At 37.1% G+C, this 11856-nt stretch overlaps 1 protein-coding gene across 19 annotated transcripts in view; it reads right to left on the bottom strand.

Annotated features, from left to right (window-relative positions):
* Pcdh15 (protocadherin related 15) overlaps nucleotides 1-11856 on the bottom strand; it is a 1206525-nt gene that overhangs the window by 556459 nt on the left and 638210 nt on the right. For 17 of the 19 annotated variants that reach the window (XR_004112186.1, XM_031346915.1, XM_031346916.1 and 14 more), the window contains 2 exons: nucleotides 3292-3306; nucleotides 2736-2801 (listed from right to left, as the gene is read on the bottom strand). Coding sequence is in view for 18 of the 19 variants with exons in the window: in XM_031346915.1 (XP_031202775.1) it covers nucleotides 2736-2801; nucleotides 3292-3306 (81 nt within the window). In the remaining variant the exon portion in view is untranslated. The remainder of the gene's footprint in view (nucleotides 1-2735; nucleotides 2802-3291; nucleotides 3307-11856) is intronic. The other 2 variants (XM_031346905.1, XM_031346906.1) reach the window with 1 other exon arrangement.

Genomic DNA, 11856 nt, shown 5'->3' with positions numbered 1-11856 from the left:
TAAGACAAAGTTCAGGCTGGCCTGACACTTGCTGTGTGGCTAAGGTTATCCGTGAACTTACAAAGCCTCACCTGACTATGGCTCAGTAGTGGTGGGACTGGAAGGGTGTGTTGCCACACCCTCCTTACTGGACAAAATTTTGGTTCCTTCTATCATTACAATTATTTTGTCTCTAATTGCATAATCTGTTGTAGAAAATTCTAGTTTTTAAGTATTTGCAATTTCCTGTTACTTATTCCAATTTCAATGCTAACTAGTCTTTGTCCAAGAATTATTTTGGAATCTTGTGTCAGTATAATCAAAGAGAGAGATAATTGACTTTATCTGACTGACAGTAATTTTGCAGAGCAATGTGGCAAATGCGCCTGCCAAGTTAGCAGAATACAGGCTTCACCAGAACAGAACAATCCTTCCAAAGGTACGAATAGTAAATGCATGCTCTGTTTTATTCCCAACAGAGCATTACATGTTTTCAACAGCTTATTATCTAAGTAGTCTATCTTATTAAAATGTATAAAATATATAAGTAACAGAGATACTTTATTTAAAATAAATGCATTATTGCAGAAATATGATAATGGAGAGGAGAGAGGGGGATGGGAAGAGAAATACAGACACAACAAATTGTATATCTATCACTATTTCACTACACTGGTCTAGCTTTAACTCATTGAAGGGGCCATGACTCAGGCTGGGCTCAAGTGAGAACCTCATTATTTATTAAGGTCTCTCTAATATATTTGCATACATCTTTCTACCTACTGGATCCTTAAAAAGCGGGATTTTATTACTTTATTTTCACCACTGAAAATAGGCAGAAAAGGGAAAATTAACACATGGTTTTAATACCAGGATTGAAAATACCTGGCTGAGTGGGAACTTTTCTAGGTTTCTTAGATTATCAATGCCATTGTCCTGAGCTGTTTCCTGAGATTCTTATGTCTAGGACAATTACGCACATTATCGTATGTGGCAGAGATTTGCTAGATCGCTATAGTCTTAGACATTTCACGTAAAAGGAAAGAAGAGGAAAACATTTACCGTAGGTTGATATTTATACTCTGTGTTGATGCTCAAACAGCTTTGACAGCATTCTGAGGAGTTGGCAGCTTTTGTAAAATATGTCAAAAAAGAAGCACAACATCTTCGAGTTGCATCAAACGGCAGAGTTACACCCTCTTCATGTGCCAGAGCAGCCTTGGCAGTCTTTTCCTGCACTCTTTAGAAAAGCAGGGCTAGGTGGTCTCTAAAGGAGACACGCAGCCGTGCTGTGGCCTGATTTCTAAGCTCTGCTGAGTCACACGCTAATACAACTTCCTGTAGGAGAAGCAACTATCTTATTTCAGCTCGGTTTTAAGTCCAAAGCAATTGGCTAAATGTATGGAAAGGGCACACACACACAGACATTCTGGCATGCTCGTGGGCTTGACGGTACTGCTTAAAAAAAGTCAAACTGCATCTTAAAGGAATGCAGGTCTGTTCTGAATAGAAATAGTTAATCATAAGTAAAGCAGAAATCTACCTGTGAAAAAGAGTCTTTTCCTATGATTGCACTTTAAAAATGTATTTTCTCCTTTGTCTATAATTATAATTTAGTTCCAATTTGTTCAATCTGGTCATAATTACTCACTCCATATGCTTTCATTATAGATGAAATTAATTTCTAAATAACCAAAATACATTTCCATAATTACCTAATATTTTAAAAAATCGTGTTTATGCTGAACATTTTTTTTTAATGGAGGCTAGCAACAATACAAACACTTTGGCTATGTAGAAAGACCATGGATGAAAATCGAACATGACAGTCATTTCTCCGGTGTGTAAATTTAATCCTATGATTAATTGCAGGTTAGAGTTACAATGTTCTATCATTATAAATGCTTGTTATCATTCTCAAAGAAGGTCTAAGTAGAATTCCAGAAGAGAATTCCTTTATTACCGGAAGTACACAAGCAACAAGCCAAGAAACTCATGTAGATGTGCCGTGGTGAAAATGCCCAGAACACTCTTGCATAGGATGGCCCCAAATGTCCCCATCTCCATATGTCCTAGTAGAGGAGGGGATTTTATGACTATGTTAAAGTTCAAGCACATGGAGAGAAAGTTCTGGAACAAAATTTCATCTTTTTTTTATTTTGAGAACACACACACACACACACACACACACACAATTAAGTATGGCGAGGTAACACTTCTAATTACCACAGATGGGGGAATGGTTTGAATGTTCAGGCTTCTTCCCTGCTGTCAGCTTTTGCCGTGTGCTCCCTTTCAGTTCCACGAAGACTTTCTGTTAGCAATGCTCAACCACCGTATCTCATCAGTTTTAAGCCTTAATCCTTACCAGAGTCCAGACAGGGCTCACAGTATGATCCCTTCCTCAGAAGAGCACGTTGCCACTTCACTTAGATGATTCCATGTGTGACTCTAAACTCTACCTACTTACAGAAACATCCCAATGCCTATATGACTCATGTTTGGGATAACTTAGATTATTCACTACTCAGACAGAACTAAAGACTTCTATTTACTGAAAGAGTCTTTTGTGACATAACCCAACTGAAGCATTTCTAGGTGTGATATATTATAAAGCCTTGGGCAGAAAATGAAAGATGAATCATTGATAGATTTTGAAAAAGCTTTTATGTAGTCTCTGATCATACCAAAGCAAATGCTAAAACAAAAACAAATTCTTATTATAGAAAGTACTGGGAACTACAGAACAAACTTACCGTTCCGACTCTCTTCATCAATGGCCACGATGGTAGCTGGTGGTCCTCCCCTAGCTAGTTTGCAATCTAGAGAAAAGATAATTAAAGGTTATAATTAACAAGTGAAAGAGAAATTACACAAAATTAAAATCACTAATATATATGTATATATACACATTGATACTAAAAACTTACAATCAAATTAATATACAACATTTTAAGTGTTTTACTATGAAAAGAAAACATTTTCTAAGGCCCACGCAGATTCCATGGTTCTACAGCTAAGCACTGTTCACACCTTACTGTGAAACCAGCAAAGATGGCCGGACAGCAGTCCTTCTGGACAGAAATAATGGAATGGTAATTTAATGCAGAGAAATAACATAGGGTGATGATTAACAGGATAAATGACGAGAATGCTCCACAACAGAAACAAACATAATTGGAAATTAATTGTGATAAAGGGGATGATTAAAGAGAGTGAATAGAATTTTAATCATGCTGTAAAAACAATAGAGCAAAAATGGACAAAGAAGAGATGCCCCTGAGGTGCTGTGGGTTATTTTAGTCACCTTACCCTCGTATTGCCAGTCTGGAGTCAAAGTATAGAGTCACCAGTGGGAGCAGATCAGAAAATAGAAGAGAGAAAGGAAGAAAGGATACATGTATATATTTAGCAAGAGATTTGCATACACATAAAAGTCATTATACAGTAATACATGAGTTACCTAATGATCTGGAAAAAGGAGCAACATCAGACTTTATAATTTGAATATAATATTAATACCAAGATAGATAACATATACACATACCATTAGCATAGAACTATTTAATTATATTTTAGATTGTGACAGTAATATAAAGTACATTTATGCAATATGTTAAAAATATATATTGCTTTTTAATGGAGATTTTTTATTTATTTATAAAAATATATATTGCTTATAAAGAGTGTTTATCTGTACATTGAAATCTTCTGAATAGTATCTTTTAATCAGAACTGATAATGAATTCATATTTTAAACACTCATCTTATTGAGGATTACTCAATTATGGCTCTAAAAATAGCATTATAATTTTCACAAATTAAAAGTGAAGGCTAAGCTTACAAGTTGCCACATATATATTTCAGTGGTGCTCTTCTGAGTTACACAGAGCCTCTTACGTGTCTTTATGTATGTTTATGACACCTATGCATGCTGGAAATTAAATATATATATGCATGTATATATAATTAATATTAATATAGTATATATAATATTAATTATATATACATGCATATATATGCATGTTTGGTATCTGGAAGGTGATTTCAGGATTCTTCTGATAAAAATGTTTGCTGCCTTTTATGTACATCAGCATAGGCCACATAATTTTTGGAAGCACAGCTCTGCGAAGTGCACTCTCTTTTGAAGTGAAAATGCAGGCTTAATCTCTTCATCTTTGTCAATGTTCAAGAGTCCCTCTTCACAGTTCATGTCTATGTTTACTCTGTACTCTTTTCTCTCCTTCTTGCATCTCCCAACAGCTTGACTTTCTGTCTACCCCCTTTGCTCTTACAGAAAGTTTATCACCAGCATCCCAGAGGCCCCATTCCTGCGTCTAGGAACAAGGATAAAATATGAACATTTCTTTTGCTAAAACATGTTATGCTTTTCTTTTGAAGTAAAGACAAACCCTGAATAACCAGCTAAATTTTCCCTCCTCTCATCCAGCTGTGCTTGAATCTGACTGCGATGGGCCCCTAAGTGCTCCTTTGTTAGTAATTTGATCTATTGTATTTCTGGTTGTGAGCCTGGCTATTAAGGGCTGAGCCATCTCTCCAGCCCCATGTTAGTCTTTGTACAGCAATGACAGGGAGTGGTAAACTTTTGGAACTATGGTACAGGGACATTGGGAGCAAAACCACAGAAAGAATTAATGTAGGTCTGCTACAACCCTGACTGGTCCCAAGACGGATGTGGCCTGATAATGAACCTGGCTTTGACCCCACCCCTCATCTTCCTGTGTGGCCATGTGGTCCTTTCCTTGCCTCATGCTGTTGTCATAGATGTTATCTTTAATAAGGACTGAATAGAAAGACAAGAAGATGGGCTGGCCAATGTCATATGTGATTCACAAATTGCACTTAAAAGAAAAAAATATTTATAGTTTCCTCATCCTGAGTTTTCGTTTGTTTGTTATGTATTTCATGGGAACAAAGGTATTAAGTAGAAAGGGTTGAGACCAGAGGAACAATGGTGTACGTGGAGACAGGTAAAGCTAAATGTTATGTTTGTGGAGTCAATTATTTAAAACAAAATTACTAATGAGAGAAATAACTGAACCAACATAGTGACAATTAATTCATGGGAAGAGATAGAGGGACAATGAAAAGGTGGAGATGCCTGAGAAGCAGAGGAATAGGAATCCTTGTTGGTCTGTGAAGAAGGGGATTCAAAACTGTACTTGTCTCTTCAGTTGCGTGGGATATGACATGTATTCTTTAGTACTGTTCCCACCATCTATGTATAGCAAAGACCAAAAACCATCACAGGTACCAGTATTAGATAAAATGGTCCCATCCAGGGTGAATACTGGTAGATGAAAAGATATTTAACTAGTAGGTTTATGAGTAGGCAGAAAGGAGGAAGACAGATGAAGAGGTTCTCACCAGTGGGTTACTACAGTAGGTAGAGCTAACTACCAGCTAGATAACTCAGCTGGGATCTGTACCCGTGGCATACTTGGCGAAAGGGAACACTGACTCTCACAAGTTGTCCCATGACACCTGTATACCTGTGATGATGTGCATGAGATGTGGCCACACATAGACATAAACAACTAAGTAAAAGTAAATTAAAATATAATAACATTTTTTAAAGAAAGGATAAATCTTACACAGCTAAAAGAAAAAACAAAAACAAAAAGTAGAAAGAGAGAGATTGATTGAGAGATTCTCATACCCAGTCCTAGTTGGCCTATAGTCCCTGGTTCATGGATTGTTTCCTAGACATAATTGAACATATCTGTTTAATGCTTTAGTCTTCTGGGAGTCTGCTTTCCTCTATTCTTTATGGCCAAGTTTACATATATATATGTGTATATATATATATATATATATATATACACATATATACATACATATATATGTATATATAATATGTATGTGTATGTATATATATACACATATATATATATGTACATATACATATATATATGTACATATATATATGTGTATATATATATATATATATATATATATATATATATATATGAGTTTGAAGGAGCATGACCTCTTTTAGGATTCTTCCAATATGCATTCTATTGAATTCATTCCCTATTTGGGAAAGTATCAATTGACCTGCATCTCCCAAAGCTATCTTCAGACTAAGTCAGTGTCCAGCCAGGGCTGCTTTTGAGAGAATAGTGTTGGTTCTCTGTGAACATCCGTCTGCCTACCTGCAGTTTCTTGTCTACTATGCTTCCACCAGAGCTTCCCAGACCTACCGTCCCTTCAGTAGTAGAAAAAGTCATAAAGTAAATGTTTAGCTCAAATTGCTTATAGTTAGATCCTCTAAGGGGTTCCCATTTCCCACCAATGAATTACCACATCCAACCAATATTTCAGGATTGGCCTAAACCTGTTCTCATTTTATTATTTTTAAACACAGAGCACTAATGAAGGGAAACTTGTCAGACAAATAAGCTATTAATAACATTATTCAAAGCAGCTCAAGTGTTTGTTTTGAAATGATGTATTCATGAAAGTATAATTAGCTCCAAAATGCAGGAAAATATTTTAATATGTTTATTTAGAATTGCCTTGAGAAGAAAATAATTTTGGATGGACTAGGCAAGGATTTATTGAGTGCAAGATATCTTCACTGAAGTCAGAGGGAACACTAAGAAGCAATTTGGATTTTCCCTATCGTGAAAAGGGTGAGTTTTCTGATGGTGTGTGGACCTGGGAAATGGACTCCTTCCATCTGTTTAAATTTAGTCTTCATTGCCCTGGTTAAACCGCGTATTGGTCTTTCATACTGAAAAAAATGCCAACCTCTTAGGACTTTACATATTTCCAACATCAAATCTATCATTATTAAGTATGAGATTTGAATGTCAATGCCTGAATATCATGGTATCTTATTCTACAGATGTGCCATCATGCTAAGTGTACATCATGCTAGGTGTCTCTCAATGATCTCAGGTCACTGGTTAGCCTGAGGATCAGAAGGAAGTCCTAGAGTGACGTGCAGTGTCATGACTGAGAATTGAGTCCCAGGGCATTCTGGTTGGACTCCTGCTCGAGGACCACTCAGACTTAGCTGAAATAGTCACCCAGAAGAGGAGGCATCCATTGAAGACCACCCAATTCTAAAATTTCCCTTTAATCCCAAGCAATGTAATTGCAATAAAAGTCAGAGCTATTCACTTCGGTCGTGTACTGACGCGACACCTGTCACCTGAGTGTCAATGACTGGCACACTGTTTTTCCTACCAGTTTCCTGAGACTTCCATTGACCAGACAATATCTGCACTTGTCATTTCAAAGCAGAACTCCAAAATCAAAACTCTGTTGTTACCTAGTCCCAGTTCAAGCCTAGCCTATCTCAATCACATGGGGAAGGAAGCAGCCATATTTGCATGTTACCACCTGAGTGAATTTGCCTACGCATATGGAAGGTGGGAAGAATATGTTCAAAATACATGCTATGAAATCCTCAAAGAAATGATTAAAATATTGTAGAAAAGGTCAGTCATTTTATATGAGTTAAAAGTAAATATTTCTAGGGCCTAGAACTCAATATATAATGCTATTTTACAGGGGAAAATATCAGAAAATGTGGAATAGATGCTGCAAAATACAACCTTCTCTTACCTCTCAAACTCACTTAGTCAATGTTCTAAGAGAAGGTAGAATCCACCTCTTTTTTACCCTTAGTAATTTCCTTTTCAACCAGAGCTTCCCACAAGCCTGTTGATGTTTCATGATTTCCAGTTTTTATTCTTTGTGACCAGTCTGTCCTTTGTTTACAACTTCTACAGATGTCAGCATGTGCCTAACTGCCAGAAAAACCTCCTCTGGCCCATGACTAGGTAAGATTCTCTGATGCTTACTCTTGTAAACTCCCTGCCCTGAATTATTGCAGTAATTATTTACAGATCATTTGAGATGATCAGAATCCCAGTGACAGAAAACCTAGTAAAATCCTAAACCTTTTATATCCTCCTTATGGTGTACCTTATGGATGAGACCATATTATTAGAAGAATATTATATTATTATGAGAACTTTTCCCTTCTCCTTTTTATGCTTTAAAGCATCTTTAAGTACAAGAAACTGGGAAAGGATGGAAGACTCATTAGTTGTATAAGAACAGGAGAGCTGCTATCTTCATAAACAGAGGGCATGTTTCCATTTCAGTAAAAAGGCAAGAAAATGTTTACTTGCTACCAATTATTCATAATTTCCACAGGAGCTTCATACACTGACTATATGTGGGGAAACCCTGCTAATTAAGGTTGAAGTAAACCATGATCGGATAGCTCCTCTGAGCTCTGTGCAAAATGGTGGACTCCTTTTACCAGCAGGGCTTCCTCTCCTCTAACCTTGTCTGGAGAACCTGATCTCCCATACCCAGTACATATGAAAGGTTGGGTAGTTCTTGACAAACCCACAAGTTCAACTTCTTCTTTCTCTGCTCCCATAAGAACCTGCCCAACAAGTTACCTGGGATGCCTGGAATGTCTCTCCAAGCAAACAAAGTATTCCCAATGCTTTAACCTCTAGCCAATGAAACTTTACCCTAAGAAGAACTCCATTCCACTCTCCAAGGTACATATATACCCATGGTTCATCTATGAGTATAAGCCCACTCCAATAAAAATAGGTGTACAAGCAAGATCATCTAAGAGAGCCATTTCATTGGAGACCATCAAAGAAGGTCTTCGTCTAAAAGAGCTATAACACTAAGATCCTCAGAGAAGGCCTTCGATCTTTCTTTCTCCAGCAATCTTTCCAGCCACACTTGGATCCTGAATACCCAACATGTTCCGGACTTCTGGACACTCTGAGTGGGAAGAAGTGTTGGATTTGGAAATACCACAATTACCTAGTTGTCTAGCCTTAAGCAATGTTACAGTGTAAGGTTTCCAGGAGCAATAAAGGATGTGTATAAACATGTATAACAATTTTGTTAAAGTGTTCTTTAAAGAAATGATGCATAAAGGCTGCAGATGCTAAGACTCTGGGAAATCTGGATGATGTCATTCACCTCTGACTCAAGACAGGTAGAGGAGTCCAATCTTGATCACAGCCCCTGTCACTTTATAATATATATACAAGCCATGTCCTAGACACCTAGTGGGTCTGCTCCTGTGAAGACTCCACATCCCAATCCATCCTAGAGGACCCACTGCACTCAGAGCAGTTGACCCCTAGTTGGTTGGCTCCTATGAAAACTCCATAAAATCATCAGATCCTACTATAAAAGTCTAAACTCAACAAAACTGGAAAATGTAGATGAAATGGATGGTTTTCTAGATAGATGCCACATATCAAACTTAAATCAAGAGCAGGAAAACTATCTAAACAGGCCCATGTCACACAGGAAACAGATGAAGTCATTAAAAACCTCCCAGCTAAATAAAAGGCTAGGGGCCAGATGGATTTAGTGTAGAATTCTACCAGACCTCCAAAGAAGACCTGATATCAATTTTTCTCAAACTATTCCATAAAATAGAAACAGAAGAAACACTACCTAACTCGTTCTATGAAACCACAATTACTCTGATACCTAAACCACACAAGGACCCATCCAAAAAAGAAAACTTCAGACTAATCTTGCTTATGAATATCGATGCAAAAATACTCACTAAAATTCTTGCAAACAGAATCCAAGAACACATTAAAACCATCATTCACCATGAGCAAGTAGGCTTCACCCTAAGGATGTAAGGTTGGTTTACTATATAAAAATCTATTAACGTAATCCTCTATATAAACAAATTCAAATAAAAAAATCACGTGATCACCTCCTTAGATGCAGAAAAAGCATTTGACAAAATACAACACCCCTTTATGTTAAAAGTATTGGAGAGATCAGGAGTTCACGGCCCATACCTAAACATAATAAAAGCAATTTACTGCAAACCAACAGTCAATATCAAATTAAATGGAGACATACTTGAAGCAATTCCACTGAAATCGGGGACAAGATAAGGATGCCCACTCTCCCCATATCTATTTAATATATTCCTCGAAGTGTTAGCTAGAACAATAAGACAACAAAAAGAGATCAAGGTAATATAAATCCATAAAGTAGAAATAAAGGTATTACTATTTGTAGATGATATGATAGTATATATAAGCAACCCCAAAAATTCTACCAGAGAACCTTTTCAGTTGATAAATAACTTCAGCAAAGTGGCTGGATATAAAATTAACTCAAATAAATCAGTAGCCTTCCTTTATACAAAGGACAAACAGGCTGAGGAAGAAATTAGGGAAACCACTCCCTTTACAATAGCCACAAATAATATAAAATATCTTGTGGTAATGCTAACCAAACAGGTGAAAGACCTATATGACAATAACTTCAAATCTCTCAAGTAAGAAATCGTAGATCACAGAAATTGGAGAGATCTCCCATACTCATGGATTGGCAGAATTAACATAGTAAAAATGGCCATCCTACCAAAGGCAATCTATAGATTCAATGCAATCCCCATCAAAATCTCAACATAATTCTTCAAAGACATAGAAAGAGCAATTCTCAAATTCATCTGGAAAGGCAAAAAAACCCAGAACAGCAAAAACAATTCTTAACAATAAAAGAACATCTGTAGAATCACCGTCCCTGATCTCAAGCTTTAATGTAGAGCAATAGTGATGAAAACCGCATAGTATTGGTACAGAGACAGACATGTTGATCAATGGAAAACAATTGAAGACCCAGAAATAAAACTACACACTTAGCCGGGCAGTGGTGGCGCACGCCTTTAATCCCAGCACTTGGGGGGCAGAGGCAGGTGGATTTCTGAGTTCGAGGCCAGCCTGGTCTACAGAGTGAGTTCTAGGACAGCTAGGGCTATACAGAGAAACCCTGATCAAAAATAAAAAAAAAAAACAAAAAAACCAAAACAAACAAACAAGAAAACTACACACTTATGGTCACTTGGTCTTTGACAAAGAAGCCAAAAATATACACTGGAAAAAAGAAAGCATCTTCAGTAAATGGTGCTGGTCTAACTGGCTGCCTGTATGTAGAAGGATGAACATAGACCCATATCTGTCACCTTGTACAAAGCTCAAGTCCAAGTGAATCAAGGACCTCCACATAAAACCAGATACACTGAATCTAACAGAATAGAAAGTGGGAAAGAACCTTGAACTCATTGCCATGGGGGGAATTTCCTAAACAGAACTCCAATAGCTCACGCCCTAAGATCAAGAATTGATAAATGGGACCTCATGAAACTGGAAAGCTTCTGTAAGGCAAAGGACATAGACAATAAGACAAATTGGCAACCTACAGATTGGGGGAAAAAAATCTTTACTAACCCCGCATCTGATAGAGGACTAATATCCAAAATATATAAAGAACCCAAGAAGCTAACCACCAAAAATCCGAACAACCCAATCAAAAATGGTGTATAGAACTAAACCAAGAATTCACAACTGATGAACCTCGAATGACTGAGAAGCACCTAAAAAATGTTCAAAGCCTTAGTGATCAGAAAAAAAAAAAATCAAAATGACCCTGAGATTCCACCTTACACCAATCAGAATGGCTAAAATCAAAACCTCAGGTGACAACACATGTTGGAGAGGATATGGAGATAGAGGAACACTCCTCCATTGCTGGTGGGATTGCAAACTGGTAAACCACTCTGGAAATCAATCTGGAGGTTCCTCAGAAAATTGGAAATAGATCTACCTGTGAATAAACCCAAAAAATGCCCTATCATGCCACAGGGGCATGTGTTTCACTATGTTCATAGCAGCCTTATTTGTGATAGCCAGAAGCTGGAGGCAACCTAGATGTCCCATGACAGAAGAATGGGTACAGAAACTGTGATTCATTTACACAATGGAATACTACTCAGCTATTAAGAACAAGAACATCCTGAGTTTTGCAGGCAAATGGATGGAACTAGAA

Source organism: Mastomys coucha, unplaced genomic scaffold (assembly GCF_008632895.1).
Source record: "Mastomys coucha isolate ucsf_1 unplaced genomic scaffold, UCSF_Mcou_1 pScaffold3, whole genome shotgun sequence".
In the NCBI taxonomy this organism is placed as follows: domain Eukaryota; kingdom Metazoa; phylum Chordata; class Mammalia; order Rodentia; family Muridae; genus Mastomys; species Mastomys coucha.
The sequence above is the reverse complement of the archived record's forward strand: the minus strand, read 5'-3'. Positions and strand labels throughout refer to the sequence as shown.